Here is a 17,362-nt window from a genome sequence, read left to right on the forward strand (position 1 = left end):
CTCTAAAAAGTGTAATAAGCATATTAATCTAGAATAGGTTAACAATGCAAAATGCATTTCTTCACCTGCACATAAAACTATTTCTTTTTTTACTCAGCACATAAAACATGCCCTTTCCCTCCTTAAGTTTCTAATCTATTAATTAAATGTCAGATATCAGCCACAGAATATGGGTTTTCTGGATGTTTTATGATTCAAGACAATGAGTTGACAAGAGCTGAGAGCTAAATGTATTTTGTGATAGTGAGATGCCTCTATACGAAAGTCAAAAAAGTGAGTTCATTTACAAACACGTCTTTGCAATGCCGAAGGCCACTGACATATTCAATCTTATTTACACTGGTTAGTTTTTGGGATGCAACATTTGTGTTTTATTTCTTTTCTAGGTGCACTACTGAGACATCTTACATAGACCTTGTAGTCCTATGGTCCTGATTAATTTGCTGCTAATTTATTGGTAATGAAACATGTCAACCTTTCTTGCCTTTGAGCTAAACATGTCATTATTTTTAACATACACAGTACGGGCACATTTATTCATGCTCTGGTACACCCCCTATCACATACACCTTCCTGCCATTTCAAGTAGCAAGGTTTGTTTTAAGGAGGCCTATACACACCAGCACAGTTTCACTGACTGTCATGCAAGTGGGTTTTATGACAGACTGAGAACCGTTTGCTTCACCAGGCCTCCCTCCTCTCAGGGGCGCACTCCAATGATGGGAAGCCCCACAAACTCTCAGCATCTGGGGCTCTTTCTATCGCTTTCATTAAGTGTCAACTTTTTTTTAAACCATGCTGGGGTATATTTTGGTCCAGGTTTGGCAAACGAGTGCAGCAGTGGATTACCAAGGTACACTACTTTAGGTAGATTTTATTCCATTAAGAACAGCATTCAGTCAGGTTAGTTGCCTGTGTAGAGCATACTTCCCAGGAACTGAGGTTATTCCCAGCCATCTGCCTAGCCACCAATAACCCCATCTGATCAAGGGGCTGCTTGATCACCTTCACCACTGATGAGAGTAAGCCTACACCATCCTCAGCTCTCCCCGCCTACTGGGTGCCTGAATTACTTCTTCAGCTGTCCATCGAAGTATCAATAAATCTTCACTTCAGCTCCTGAAATGTGGTCCCATCTTGTCCGCTGGGGGATGGAAGCCTGATTCCAGCATGCTTAAGCTGCTTAACTCCTAGAGTTTTCAAAATCTACCCAATATTTGAGATAAAGGTCTCCTTTTGGGATTTAGTTTTTGTATTTATAGTGGCTTAACCCATTTATACATCTGCTTACATATAGCTTTCCCTGGATTATAGGTGGGTCTGGGAAGGTACCAGATGTTCCAAAATAAGTAGATAATATTGTAAAACACGTGGACTAGCTGTATTGATGTTCACAAGGCCTTACTCTACAACTTGCACATTTTTGGTACCTCAAGATGCAGGGTTGGCTGGGTGGTTTACTCTCTGGCAACATTTATCAAGATAAAATCCCAAATGGTCACCAACGATCTATATTATCAAATAAATACTCAATCCTAATTATGCATGATAGGACCACTAGTGGGCTTTGCCATGGATTTCAAGGGAGTTCTGCCAATCAGTGATCTTAAATCACAGGTGCCTACCTCATTCATAGGTACCATTTGTCTAATACTGGCTTTTGCTTACAAATCATTGCCCTCAGGTGTACTAGTCAAAAAACTAACACAGAGAAAGCATTACGTTCTCATATTAAAGCCGTGGAATGGAAACATAGGCCCTCATTATGACTTCGGCAGTGTTTTCACAAGAGTGCTGGCGGTCTTCCGACCACCATATTACGAGTACTGAAGGATTTCTGCCACAATTTGGGCGGAAATCCTTCAGTAGTTGTGTTGGCGGTCGGAGGCACAGGGGCGGTTCTACCACCGGTCCCGCCAAAAGGACTCCACCAGCCATATTACAACCTGTAATACGGCCATGGGGTGTCCTGAAGGTGGGGCGCTGTCGGCGGTGGAAGTGCCTGTTCCCTTCCCCTGCCAGACGACCTCCCCGCCGGACATGGTAAGTAGATCGTTTGGGAGGGGGGTTGGAGGGTAGTGGGTTTGTGTGTGCATGTGTGGGTGGGTGTTGTCTGCGTGTGTGAATGTAAGTGTGCATGGGTGTTTGAATGCATGTATGATTGTTGAAGTGAGTGTGTGTTGGAATGTTTGGTAAATGCATGTATGGATGTGTGTGAGTGAATGAGTGTATGGATGCGTGTGAGTGAATGCGTGTATTTGCAGGGTGCATGTGTGTGTATGCAATGAAGGGGGTGCTGTACTGGAAGGGGGGGCTGCTGTACTGGAAGGGAGGGAGGGTGATGACTATTGTGATTGGGGGAGGGGAGTTCATGGAGTGTTCTGCTTGTGGCAGGAAAGAAAGTCCGCAGTGAAAACCCCGGTGAAAAGACAACTTTTGATACCGCCAGAGGTCTTCATTAGACCGCCGGGTCCGAGATGCTAATCTCCGGCCGGCTGTCCAACCTCCCTGGCAGTACAGGTAGGGATGTGGTGGGTTGGCATAAGCCAACCCACCACCCTGATAATATGACGGTCTCCACAGTCTTTCGACCGCCAGGGTCATAATGAGGGCCATAGTGTCTATGGTGACATCGAGAGAGTTGGTCAGCCTACCTCCTTCTAAAGTGGATAGCTATAACCCATGATTTGTTCTATATTCATATTCATAGATCCACTAGCTCTTGTTTAATTCTGAAGTTCATAACACCGACACACATCTGTTAAACAGCCATTGGGATAATTGAAAACCATACAAATGTATACGGCCATATCTTTATTCATGTTAAGACCACCTTAATTCACATGGAATTCCCCAAAATATATAATGATGCTGTTGGATTGTGTAGCAGTGTCTTGTTACATGCCACCCTGGAGTTATTCATTACCCCTATGGATCTGTCATATAGCTGTAGGGATACAGAGCCGTGCCATTAAACAGACGATTTAAATTTACAATCATGGATATTTCGCAGTGAATGGTTTTAGATGTACTTGCACTTACTGTGTGGTGTAAAAAAATGTATAAAATAAAATAAAAAACATGTCTAACTTGCCCCCGTCAACTATAGGTAGCTGCTTAAAGACCTCTCACGTCTACCAGGTGCGACTAAGATTGTTTAATACCACAACATCTAGTACAGTAAAAATTTATTCTGGATGGAGGGTATCTTTTTCTGTCTTCCAGTTGTCAACAACGTACAAGAAAGTATAGCTCTGGTGGTATTCAATGTGGTTTTACTGCATTGTCTTTAAAACCAGGAAGGTGCCTATATACTTAGTCCAGTCACAGTTGATTTGTATGCTCTCACTTCAGAAATTAACAGACATCACAGAAGTATTTAATGAATACAATTGGAATGGGTGTTATATCAATAAAAGAGGTCTATTACCTTAATGTTATTAACCTATTGTGAATTCCAAACATGTTTGTTCTTCTTTTCAACCAACGTACAGCTAGCTACTTGGTTCTTCAAATCAATAATGGTTGTAAAACTTTCTCCAGACTCAAAAGGTATAACATCCCGTGAGCTGGTCTTCCGATAATTGTGATGTCCAGTAAACTGACAACCTTTGTACTCTCATGTGACATTCCTTCTTTGTCTGCTCATTTTGCTGTTATTGGCTCAACCGATTTCAACACCAGATGGCATTTCATTATAAGGTAGCGCCTTAGCAGTAATTTCGTTTTTTGTGTTCCCTGGGTCACAGTCTATCATCCACTTATAGGAAGTTATCTGCAGTCATAATTGTGAAAATTAGCACACCCACCCCTGACTGGGTGCTATTGCGAAGGCAGAGATTTTAAGTGAGTAATTGTTTTTAAGAAGCAGCACATATGCAGTTTACAGGGGGATGCACAAGTAAGAGTCTTAGAAGTATTTATACAGCATGATCAATGGACCATAGTATGAACAGTACATGGCTTAAAACGGAGTCATTTGTCATTACATGAAAACAATGCAATGTACTTCTTAACATTCATCTTATGGACCATCAACTTGTATTTTGTATACCAAAACTTACCGGGTTTCCAGGGGTTGGATTTAGTCATCCATGCAAGTGATGTACGACCAGTCACACTATTTTCAGCACTAGAAATTCAGAGACAAAGAGGGATGGTCATACTTCAGCAGAATATGGATGTCGATGAAAAACTGTGAGATAAATAACATTATTTTGTATTTCAGAACCTTGATCAACAACATTTGGTGAAGCTTCTCTACAACATTAAAGGGTGAAGTGTTATCTATAAACAGGCATCATAAATAAACGTAATTTCATCTTAACAAAATCAAAGTGCAGAATGAAAATGTCACTTACATCTGTTCGTGGCATTAGTCGCTGCAGATTCACATGTTGAGCACAGTCCGCTGCCTGGTGTTGGGCTCGGAGTATTACAAGTTGTTTTTCTTAGAAGAAGTCTTTTTTGGTCACGGGACCGAAGGACTCCTCCCTCTTCGGCTCCATTGCGCATGGGCGTCGACTCCATCTTAGATTGTTTTCCCCGCAGAGGGTGAGGCTGGAGTTGTTTGCTATAAATAGTGCCCATGCAATGGAGTGAATAAGTATGTACATAAAAAGTTTATAATAATTATTTACAAATGTACAAATGTTTAAGATTTAAGATTTACTTCTAAACGGCTACAGGCTTCCCGGGGAGGCGGGAGGGCACATGTGAATCTGCAGCGACTAATGCCACGAACAGATGTACACTGGGTAAGTGACATTTTCAGTTCGATGGCATATGTTGCTGCAGATACACATGTTGAGCATAGACTATAAAGCAGTTACCTCCCCTAAAAGCGGTGGTTTAGCCTGTAGGAGTTGAAGTAGTTTGGAATAATGTTCTTAGTACAGCTTGGCCCACTGTAGCTTGTTGTGCATTTAGTACATCTACACAGTAGTGTTTAGTAAATGTATGAGGCGTAGACCAGGTTGCAGCCTTACATATTTCGCTCATAGGAATGTTTCCTAGAAAAGCCATTGTAGCACCTTTCTTTCTGGTTGAGTGTGCCTTTGGTGTAATAGGCAATTCTCTCTTGGCTTTAAGATAGCATGTTTGAATACATCTGACTATCCATCTAGCAATGCCTTGTTTAGAGATTGGATTTCCTATGTGTGGTTTTTGAAAAGCTATGAACAGTTGTTTTGTTTTCCTGATTAACTTTGTTCTGTCAATGTAGTACATTAGTGCTCTTTTGATGTCTAATGTATGTAGTGCCCTTTCAGCCACGGAATCTGGCTGTGGGAAGAACACTGGTAATTCTACTGTTTGATTTAAATGGAATGGTGAGATTACTTTTGGTAGAAATTTTGGATTTGTTCTTAGAACTATTTTATTTTTGTGTATTTGAATAAATGGTTCTTGTATGGTAAATGCCTGTATTTCACTTACTCTTCTGAGGGATGTGATTGCAATGAGAAATGCGACTTTCCACGTTAAATATTGCATTTCACAGGAATGCATGGGTTCAAAAGGTGGACCCATGAGTCTTGTTAAGACGATGTTAAGGTTCCATGAAGGAACTGGTGGTGTTCTTGGTGGTATAATTCTTTTTAGCCCTTCCATGAATGCTTTAATAACTGGTATTCTAAATAGAGACGATGAATGAGTAGTTTGTAGGTAAGCAGATATTGCTGCGAGGTGTATTTTTATAGATGAAAAAGCGAGGGTTGCTTTTTGCAAATGTAGTAAGTATCCCACTATGTCCTTTGTAGAGGCATGCAATGGTTGGATTTGATTGGTATGGCAGTAGCAAACAAATCTTTTCCACTTAGATGCATAGCAGTGTCTAGTGGAAGCTTTTCTAGCTTGTTTTATGACCTCCATACATTCTTGTGTGAGGTCTAAGTGTCCGAATTCTAGGATTTCAGGAGCCAAATTGCTAGATTCAATGATGCTGGGTTTGGATGCCTGATCTGTTGTTTGTGTTGTGTTAACAGATCTGGTCTGTTGGGTAGTTTGACATGCGGTACTAGTGAAAGGTCTAGTAGAGTTGTATACCAAGGTTGTCTTGCCCATGTGGGTGCTATCAGTATGAGTTTGAGTTGGTTTTGACTCAATTTGTTTACTAGATATGGAAGGAGAGGGAGAGGGGGGAAAAGCGTATGCAAATATCCCTGACCAACTCATCCATAGAGCATTGCCTTGTGATTCGCGGTGTGGGTACCTGGATGCGAAGTTTTGGCATTTTGCGTTTTCTTTTGTTGCAAACAAATCTATCTGGGGTGTTCCCCAAATTTGAAAGTAATTGTTCAGAACTTGGGGGTGAATTTCCCATTCGTGGACTTGTTGGTGATCTCGCGAAAGGTTGTCTGCTAGTTGGTTTTGGATCCCTGGAATAAATTGTGCTATTAGGCGAATGTGGTTGTGAATCGCCCACTGCCATATTTTTTGTGTTAGGAGACACAATTGTGTTGAGTGTGTTCCTCCTTGTTTGTTTAAATAATACATTGTTGTCATGTTGTCTGTTTTGACAAGAATGTATTTGTGTGTTATTATGGGTTGAAAGGCTTTTAACGCTAGAAATACTGCTAACAGTTCTAGATAATTTATATGAAATTTTGTTTGGTGTACGTCCCATTGTCCTTGAATGCTGTGGTGATTGAGGTGTGCTCCCCACCCTGTCATGGAAGCATCTGTTATAACGTATTGAGGCACTGGGTCCTGAAATGTCCGCCCTTTGTTTAAATTGTTGCTGTTCCACCATAGAAGCGAGAGGTATGTTTGGCGGTCTACCAACACCAGATCTAGAAGTTGACCCTGTGCTTGTGACCATTGTGATGCTAGGCACTGTTGTAAGGGTCGCATGTGTAGTCTTGCGTTTGGGACAATGGCTATGCATGATGACCTCATGCCTAGAAGTTTTAGCACAAATTTTTCTTGTATCTTTTGGTTTGGAAACATAGCACTTATTACCTTGTGGAATGCTTGAACTCTTTGTGGACTTGGAGTGGCAATTCCTTTTGATGTGTTGATGGTTGCCCCTAGATATTGTTGTGTCTGACACGGTTCGAGGTGTGACTTTGTATAGTTGATGGAGAAACCCAGTTTGTGGAGGGTTTGTATGACATATGTGGTGTTGTTTGTGCACTTTCTTACTGTGTTGGTCTTGATTAGCCAATCGTCTAGGTAAGGAAACACATGTATTTGTTGTCTCCTGATATGTGCTGCTACTACTGCTAGACATTTTGTGAATACTCTTGGTGCAGTTGTTATTCCGAATGGCAACACCTTGAATTGGTAATGTATTCCTTTGAATAGGAACCTTAGGTACTTTCTGTGAGAAGGATGTATCGGTATATGAAAGTACGCATCTTTTAGGTCTAATGTGGTCATGTAATCTTGCTGTTTGAGCAGTGGAATGATGTCTTGTAGTGTGACCATGTGAAAGTGGTCCGATATGATGTAGGTATTTAGTGTCCTGAGATCTAATATTGGTCTTAATGTTTTGTCTTTTTTTGGAATTAGAAAGTACAGGGAGTAAACTCCTGTGTTTTTTTGTTGTACTGGTACTAATTCTATTGCATCCTTTTGCAGTAGTGCTTGAACTTCTAGTCCTAAAAGTTCTAAATGTTGTAGTGACATTTTGCGTGTTTTTGGAGGGATGTTTGGTGGGAATTTGTGTAATTCTATGCAATAGCCATGTTGGATTATTGCTAGTACCCAATTGTCTGTTGTAATCTGCTGCCAAGATTGGTAGAATTGGCTTAGTCTTCCCCCCACTGGTGTTGAGTGAAGGGGTTGTGTGACTTGAAAGTCACTGTTTAGGTGGAGGTGTTTTTGGAGTTTGGAATTTTCCCCTACTCCTTGGGAATTGACCCCCTCTATATCCCCTGAAACCTCCCCTTTGGAATGAACCCTGATAGGGTGTGGTTCTTGTTTGTTGGCTGGTGGTGTCTGTGGGTTGGCCACGAAACCCCCCTCTAAATGGAGTTTTTCTAAAAGAGCCTCTGCTCTGCGGGGAGTAGAGTGCGCCCATGGCTTTGGCAGTGGCTGTGTCCTTTTTAAGTTTTTCAATGGCTGTGTCCACTTCAAGGCCAAAAAGTTGTTTTTCGTTGAAGGGCATATTAAGGACAGCCTGCTGGATTTCAGGTTTGAACCCTGAAGTGCGGAGCCATGCGTGTCTCCTTATGGCGACAGCAGTGTTGACTGTTTTTGCTGCAGTATCGGCTGCGTCCATTGAAGAGCGGATTTGATTGTTCGAGATCGTTTGTCCCTCTTCAACTATTTGCTGCGCCCTTTTTTGGTATTCCTGGGGAAGATGGTCTATGAGAAGTTGCATCTCATTCCAGTGTGCGCGGTCATATCGGGCTAGCAGCGCTTGAGAATTTGCGATGCGCCATTGGTTGGCTGCCTGTGATGCGACTCTTTTTCCTGCCGCATCAAATTTTCAGCTTTCTTTGTCCGGAGGTGGGGCGTCGCCAGATGTATGGGAATTTGCTCTTTTGCGAGCTGCCCCTACTACTACGGAGTCAGGTGGTAACTGCGAAGTAATAAACACTGGGTCTGTGGGTGGTGGTTTATATTTCTTATCCACCCTTGGGGTGATGGCTCTTGATTTTACGGGCTCTTCAAAAATTTGTTTTGCGTGCCGTAACATCCCTGGTAGCATTGGGAGACATTGATATTGGCTATGTGTAGCCGAGAGGGTGTTAAATAAAAAATCATCCTCTATAGGATCGGAATGCAGTTGGACATTGTGGAATTCTGCTGCCCTAGCCACCAGTTGCGAGTATGAGGTACTGTCCTCTGGCGGTGACGGCTTTGTGGGGTATGAATCGGGATCATTGTCCGGCACTGGGGTGTCGTATAAGTCCCAAGCGTCTTGATCCTGATTATCTTGACTTATAGTAGTTTGCGCTGGTGAGTGCATTTGTGGCGGAGTTTGTGCCGGCGATGCCTGTTGTGGTGGAGAGGGCAGAGGCGTGACTTTTTTTAACCACTTTGGCTTGTGGTTGTGCGTCATCCTTGAGAAATCCGATCCTTCTTTTTCTCATTATTGGGGGAAGGGTTGATATCTTCCCTGTGTCTTGTTGGATGTACAGTCTCTTTTGTGTGTAGTCTGATTCTACACTTTGGAGCTCTTGTCCAAATGTGTGCATCTGGCCACTTATTCCTTGTTCCTCTGTGTAGGAAGGAGGTGTGGAACTTTTCGGCGCCGAGAGAGAATCTTTTTTCGGCTTCGGTACCGACTGAATTTTTGTGGCTTTCGGCAGTGTGTCTCGGTGCCGATGTTTTTCGGTGCCGGCATCTTGTTTTTGCTTCTCGGAGCCGCTATCTCGGCTCCGAGGTTGCTCCATGGCGGTCCCTCGACCGGAGTCCGGTGTCTTCGCTATGGGCGTGCCCTTTTTCGGCGCCTTCGACGGGTCGCCGGTTTTATGGGTCGAGCGATGGCCTGTTGGCAGTGGCGTCCCCTGGGCTTTTGTTTTTTCGATGGTCTTTATTTTCGACGTCTTACTCACTGTTTGTTGTTCGACGTCGGAGTCTCCGGATTCTGAGTCCGGAACCGAGAATGTTTCCTCTTCGTCGTCGAAACGTTGTTTTGTCGGCGTGGACGCCATTTGTAGACGCCTGGCTCTTCGGTCCCGGAGTGTTTTTCTGGACCGGAAGGCTCGACAGGCCTCACAGGTATCCTCCTTGTGCTCGGGGGACAAGCACAAGTTACAGACCAAGTGCTGATCTGTATAAGGATACTTACTGTGACATTTTGGGCAGAAACGGAACGGGGTCCGTTCCATCGGCTTCTGCGTCACACGCAGTCTGGCCGACCAGGCCCCGATGGGGGATCGAAGCTACCCCAAAGTCTTCCGATGAACGGTGTCGATGTACCTAACTATCCCGATACCGAACGGAACAATACCGACGCTTTCTTCCGAGATTCTGACTAACTTTCCGAACCGAAACACGGAGCGAAAAGGAACACGTCCGAACCCGACAGCGGAAAAAAACAATCTAAGATGGAGTCGACGCCCATGCGCAATGGAGCCGAAGAGGGAGGAGTCCTTCAGTCCCGTGACCAAAAAAGACTTCTTCGAAGAAAAACAACTTGTAATACTCCGAGCCCAACACCAGGCAGCGGACTGTGCTCAACATGTGTATCTGCAGCAACATATGCCATCGAACAAATGGTTATTGTGATGGTTGAAGGCACTCTGTAAATATGTGAATTGTCTAGAAGGAAACGGGCTAGGCACCTTTTCTGCATCTATAGCAGTGCAGATACACCATATTGTTAGGTATCACTGCATTCACAATAGCTTCTTCTCCTAGCAACAGCAGACTAAATATTTCCATAAAGTATTTAAGCAGGTCATAAAAACAAACTTCGCATTATAGTCTTTGAAAGTGATTATAGACTGATCTTAAGGTATGATTCATATTAACCAAATTACATTTAAAATGGAGAATTAGGGTGGCATGGCCAACATGGTGCCCAAGTAGGAGCATTTTACCAGCACTCCGCTGTCTGAGATTGACTGGGAGCAGATCGAGCTACCATCTTAGCACTCTGGGCCAATCCATTGCTGGCTGTAACCTTGGGGACTGGTGGGTCCCCCAAAGTATAATGAATTCTGGCAGTAGGTGTGAATGCAAAGAAACACGTCCGGCCCAAACCCCCTCTACTGTTTTCAAGATGGCGACCGTGTGAAGCGAGAGGGCTCCAGCCTTGAGGACGAAAGCTGCAGAGGCCGCTGCGCCTGAACCTGGTGAGTGGAGCAGTTAGCAGCTATACTGGGAGGTCCTGCATTGAGAGCCATGACCCTGGCCACGGCCCCAGCAGCTTTTCCCCTCTGCACCTGAGCCGCATCATACCCGCCTGAGGGTTCTTGCCAGCCAATGGAGCCATCGCATCATAACAGGTCCGGCAGACACTTTAGTGGAAGCAGGGGCCTTGCATCTTGAGGGATCAATTTGTTATCTGTGGAGGTCGGAGTCTGGTGGGGGGGTGTAGGAAAGTACCATCTTGCCTGGCATGTTACCCCCATTTTTCACTGTATGTATGTTGTTTTAGCCCTTGGGTCACTGGGATCCTGCTAGGCAGGACCCCAGTGCTCATAGTATGTGCCCTGTATGTGTTCCCCATGTGGTGCCTAACTATCACTGAGGCTCTGCTAACCAGAACCTCAGTATTTATGCTCTCTCTGCTTTCTAAATTTGTCACTGCAGTCTAGTGACTAAATTTACCAATTCTCATTGGCACACTGGTACACCCATATAATTCCCTTGTATATGGTACTCAGGTACCCAGGGTATTGGGGTTCCAGGAGATCCCTATGGGCTGCAGCATTTCTTTTGTCACCCATAGGGAGCTCAAACAATTCTTACACAGGCCTGCCAGTGCAGCCTGCGTGAAATACCGTCCGTTATTTCACAGACATTTTTCACTGCCCATAAGTAACTTATAAGTCACCTATATGTCTAACCCTCACTCAGTGAATGTTTGGTGCCGAGTTACTTAGTGCGTGGGCACCCTGGCACTAACCAAAGTGCCCCCACATCGTTCAGGGCAATTTCCCCGGACTTTGAGAGTGCCGGGACACCATTACACGCGTGCACTATACATAGGTCACTACCCTATGTATAGCGTCACAATGGTAACTCCGAACATGGCCATGTAACATGTCTAAGATCATGGAATTGTCACCCCAGTACCATTCTGGTATTGGGGGGACAACTCCATGATCCCCCGGGTCTCTAGCACAGAACCTGGGTACTGCCAAACTGCCTTTCCGGGGTTTCCACTGCAGCTGCTGCTACTGCCAACCCCTCAGACAGGATTCTGCCCTCCTGGGGTCTAGGCAGCCCTGGCCCAGGAAGGCAGAACAAAGGATTTCCTCTGAGAGAGGGTGTTACACCCTCTCCCTTTGGAAATAGGTGTGAAGGGCTGGGGAGGAGTAGCCTCCCCCAGCCTCTGGAAATGCTTTGATGGGCACAGATGGTGCCCATCTCTGCATAAGCCAGTCTACACCGGTTCAGGGATCCCCCAGCCCTGCTCTGGCGCAAAACTGGACAAAGGAAAGGGGGAGTGACCACTCCCCTGACCAGTACCTCCCAGGGGAGGTGCCCAGAGCTCCTCCAGTGTGTCCCAGACCTCTGCCATCTTGGAAACAGAGGTGTTGGAGGCACACTGGAATACTCTGAGTGGCCATTACCAGCAGGTGACATCAGAGACCCCCTCTGATAGGCTCCTACCTTTTTTGGTAGCCAATCCTCCTTTCTTGGTAGCCAAACCTCCTTTTCTGGCTATTTAGGGTCTCTCCTCGGGGGTATTCCTCAGATAACGAATGCACGAGCTCACCAGAGTTCCTCTGCACTTCCCTCTTCGACTTCTGCCAAGGATCGACCGCTTACTGCTCCAGGATGCCTGCAAAACCGCAACAAAGTAGCAGGACGACTACCAGCAACATTGTAGCGCCTAATCCTGCCGGCTTTCTTGACTGTTTTCTGGTGGTGCATGCTCTGGGGCTCATCTGCCTTCACCCTGCACTGGAAGCCAAGAAGAAATCTCCCATGGCTCGATGGAATCTTCCCCCTGCTAATGCAGGCACAAAAAGACTGCATCACCGGTCCTCTGGGTCCCCTCTCATCCTGACGAGCGTGGCCCCTGGAATACAGGAACTCTATCCAAGTGACTCCCACAGTCCAGTGATCCTTCAGTCCAAGTTTGGTGGAGGTAAGTCCTTGCCTCCCCACGCTAGACTGCAAACCTGTGTACTGCGTGACTTGCAGCTGCTCCAGCTTCTGTGCACTCCTCCAAGAATTCCTTTGTGCACAGCCTAGTCTGGGTCCCCAGCACTCCATCCTGCAGTGCTCAACCCTCTGAGTTGGACTCCGTCGTGGGACCCTCCTTTGTGACTCTGAGCCAGCTCCGGTTCACAAATCTTCTAAGTGCCTGCTCCGGTACCTATGCGGGTGCTGCCTGCTTCTGTGGGGCCTCTCTGAGTTGCTGAGCGCCCCCTCTGTCTCCTCCTCCAAGGGGCAACATCGTAGTCCTTCCTGGTCCCCAGCAGCACCCAAAAACCTCCACTGCGACCCTTGCAGCTGGAAAGGCTTGTTTGCTGTATTTCTGCGTGGAAACACTTCTGCAACCTTCGGCACGCCGTGGGGCATCTTCCATCCAAAGGAGAAGTTCCTAGCTCTCTTTATTGTTGCAGAATCCTAAACTTCTTCCATCCAGAGGCAGCTTACCTGCACCTTCATCCGGGGTTTCCTGGACTCCTGCCCCCCTGGACACTATCGCTACTCTTGAATTTGGTCCCCTTGCCTTACAGGTCCTCAGGTCCAGGAATCCGTCTCCAGTGCTTTGCTGGTGTTTGTGGTTCTTGCGGAATCCCCCTATCACGACTATTGTGTCCTTTTGGGGTAGTAGGTGTACTTTATTCCTACTTTTCAGGGTCTTGGGGAGGGGTATCTTGGACACCCTGACTGGTTTCTTACAGTCCCAGTGACCCTCTACAAGCTCCCATAGGTCTGGGGTCCATTTGTGATTCGCATTCCACTTTTGGAGTATATGGTTTGTGTTGCCCCTAGACCTATGTTTGCCTATTGCATCCTATTGTAATTCTACACTGTTTGCATTACTTTTCTGATTCTTACTTAGCTGTTTTGGGTTTGGGTACATATAACTTGTGCATATTACTTACCTTCTAACTGAGGGTACTCACTGAGATACTTGTGGCATATTGTCATAAAAATAAAGTACCTTTATTTTTAGTAACTCTGAGTATTGTGTGTTCTTATGATATTGTGCTCTATGATATAAGTGGTATAATATAGCGTTAGAACCCGCCGTGGCGGGCTCTACCGGCTATTAAAGGCCCGCTCCCCGCGTTAAATGCCCGAGCCGAAGGCGAGGGCATTTAACAAGGGAGAGGGACTTTAATAGCCGGTAGAGCCCGCTACGGCGGGTTCTAAGGCTATTAGAACATTCTGCCACACAGGGCAGAATGTTCTATTAAAACAAATAAATGTTCACGGAGCCCGAGGGGATTAAAATCCCCTCGGGCTCCGTGAAGCTTTGTTCACAGCTGTTGCTGTGAACAAAGCGAACATTGGAATGTTGGCGCTGTGGACTTTTACCAGCCAGTAAAAGCCTGCAGCACTCCATTGTTTTCAATGGAGCTTCCAGCATTCCAATGTTCTAATAGGAGTTACAAGTTTATTCTTGATGCGTAATTAATAAAAATCAATACATCGATACATCACATTATTCTAAAAAAAAATATACATATACAATACAAAATATCAGTTTTACATTCTACAATCTAGATGATAAAAAGTATACCAAAACCTATTGTTATCTAAAAAGGGTTTCCACACTCATGTGCAAAGATTTTTTATATTAATTGTCCTCTAACGTTAGAAGTTTTCGAGATACCAAGCGTAGAAACTTCAAATATTTAGCATTTAAAACAATGTCCTGGGGTTTGAGGCAGGCAATCACTGCTTGCCGGCAAGACCGTATACCCCTCTGATTAAATAATGACTTCAATAGAAGTTTGCGTTCGGTTCTTAAAATGTTACAAATACAAACTAAATTAATTATATCTTCATGTCCGTTACCACATAGCCTACACTGTGGGATTTTTAGAGAGCGTTCCCATGGGACTAGGTGGGCATTGCCCGGAATAATCCCAAATCTATATTTATTAAAAATATCTTTATCTGACTTGGTCCACCCTGCCTCCAGGTATGGCTGAAGCTTTAAAAGTTAGTAATCATTAATGATCATCGACGAGTGTGATCTAGTAGCTAGTAAATCCTTGTCCATGATTAGTGATTTTTTTTTGCAATCTGATTTAAAAAAAAAAAAAAAAAAAAATGTAAGAGATATTGGAGTCCCATAACTCCACTGCCCCTAGGTCGATTAGTGACTGGTCTAAGTACTGGTGCCCATTGGCTGTGGTGTTTGAGCTGATCTCTTTCCAAAGGGCACGACAGAGCGGATTTTCCTTTGCCAGCTGTAACTGTTTCCAGGCTTTGATGTAGCTGGCTTTTCCGTCTATGCTTTGGTTTACATAGCCAAACTCCAGCCTAATTTGTGCTAATGAGGTGTATCCCAGTAGCTGAAATAGGGACCTAAAAACTTTTCCAATGATTTTATTTAGGATAGTAGCGTCTTGCCCACAAAGAGCTTCGCTTCCATATCCTAGAGTTGAAATTAGCTTGGTTGCGATGACTTTAAGCAGGGGCCGAAAGCGAGGGCCGGTTAGGAATTTTTTTCAATTTTGGAAAGCGAATAATAGCACTTGGCCTTTTCTATACAACTCATGTTTCTGGGAAAAAAAGGTGCTGCGTTCGTCAAAAAGTACACCAAAGTGCCCGTACTGATTTACTTGTTCCAAAGGGTCCCTTTGTGAGTTCCGTTTGATTTTTAAGGATTTTTTACTGACTCTCATTACTTTAGTTTTATCCTGGTTAACTTCCATTCCACACTGCTCTGCGTATTCAAATATCTTAACAATGAGTCGCTGTAGTCCTACTTTAGTTTGGCTCAGGAGAACCACATCATCGGCGTATAGGAGATTTGAAATAATCATATCGCCGAGCTTTGGAGAGTGCCCATTTACCCTGTTTAATTCCACAGATAAATCAGATGATAAGAGATTGAAAAGTTGAAAAGGTATGGGGCCAGCACACAGCCCTGTTTCAATCCCTGCTTTGTCATCATTTTCCTTGAAAGGAAGGAGCCGTCCCCTACCTTGACTCTTACCCATGTGTCTGTATGTAGCTGCCGTATGGCTTTTAATAAAGTCTCCGGTATTCCCCAGGAAGCTAGTTTCTCCCATAAGAGAGGTCGCCGGACCAGATCAAAAGCTGATTTAAAGTCCACAAAACACAGATACAGGGGCTGTTTATTGTGTTTGCATTTGTCAATAATCATTGATAAGGTTAATATGTTTGCAGCAGTGCCTAGGCCCTTTACAAAACCTGTCTGATTAGGAGGGATAATACTATTTTCCGTTGCCCAGCTTAGAAGGTGTTCCAGTAAGAGACCTGCGTAGTATTTGGCTTCTACGTCTATTAGAGTTATTAGTCGGTAGTTCTCAGGTTTTGTTTTGTTACCTCCTTTAAATATTGGGTGAATTATCGCTCCTTTCCAGGATTTGGGAATACTTCTTGACAATATACAGTGATTGAAAGTATGGGCAAGATTTTCACCCCAGTAAGTCGAGTCTAGTTTAAACAGATCATTCGGGATACCATTGGGGCACCCCCATTTCTACTATTTTTATTGAATTGCTAACTTCTGTTGCTGAGAAAGTTATTTCTTTATTTTCCTTTTGGACAAAAAAGGATTTTGATATCATTTTCCCTGGACTTAATTTTTCTTTAGCCACTTCTAAGATTTTATCAACTAGCTTGGATTCATCAAAGTGTTGATTTAAATAGTCAACCCAGACGGGTTCCGGGATATTTGAACTAAACAAAGTGCTCGGGCCTTATTCAAAATCAGTGACCATTTTCCAAAAACCGTGAGTATTTTGTTTTTACTTAGAAATAGGGCTTTTGCCCAGAGGTCTTGATGTTTCTGGTGTTTACATTCCCATAGTTGTTTCCGATATGCTTTATTTTGATTTTTTGAGTCAGCCTTAATACAGCCATTTGCGGGTCTTTATTGTATAGTTTTAATGCTTTATTTCTTTCTTTCCTTAATTTAATAATATGCGCTGAATAATTTATATTTATGTTTGTATTTGCACCCGCGCCTTATTTCGATATCTCTTTTGTGGTTGATCTACAAGAAGGCTAACCACAAAATTGTTTAGGAAGAACGACCAAGTTTCTATTGGGTCCCTGGTTATGTTCATGTTACATTGTGCAAAAATTGCCCTTGATCGGACCCCTATAGATTCCTTTAGTTTTTCGAACTATCTGAGTTTTTTTATAGTTTATTGTTATGACGTCTCCTGGCATGGTTTATGTAGAGTTATGAGTAGGAGGATCATATCCTATTTCCAGGCATTGCTGGCCATGATCACTCATGTCTGAGTTTATGATTAAAAACTTTGTAATTAAAGTAAGCAGAAATAGTGAGACCACAGTATAGTCAATTATTGTGTGGGTTTGGTTAGCGTTGCAGGTAGGAGCTGGCGGTGTCCTGAGGGTAGCTCCCATTTAGAATTCTAAGCCCAAGAGCCTCAAAGTCTTTTACTAGAGTGAGTGCTGGCGTACCAGCTTTTCCTCTCTCGATTTCCCCCAAAGATTGTTGTGGAACAGCCCATAGGTGATCTTGCAAAATGGTTTGTGTACCCTTTCAAATGGATTTAATCATTTTTGATTGAAATCCCCAGTTATCAGAAGCTCCAGGGGGCCT

General features: G+C 44.1%; 1 protein-coding gene across 2 annotated transcripts in view; it reads right to left on the reverse strand.

The window, feature by feature from the left end:
* Nucleotides 1-17,362, reverse strand: part of GTSF1 (gametocyte specific factor 1) — a 795,979-nt gene that overhangs the window by 413,793 nt on the left and 364,824 nt on the right. For both annotated transcript variants that reach the window (XM_069231025.1, XM_069231026.1), the window contains exon 10: nt 4,065-4,132. In XM_069231025.1, coding sequence (XP_069087126.1) covers nt 4,065-4,132 — 68 coding nt within the window. The remainder of the gene's footprint in view (nt 1-4,064; nt 4,133-17,362) is intronic.

The sequence above is a fragment of the Pleurodeles waltl genome, chromosome 4_2, assembly GCF_031143425.1.
Source record: "Pleurodeles waltl isolate 20211129_DDA chromosome 4_2, aPleWal1.hap1.20221129, whole genome shotgun sequence".
Taxonomy (NCBI): domain Eukaryota; kingdom Metazoa; phylum Chordata; class Amphibia; order Caudata; family Salamandridae; genus Pleurodeles; species Pleurodeles waltl.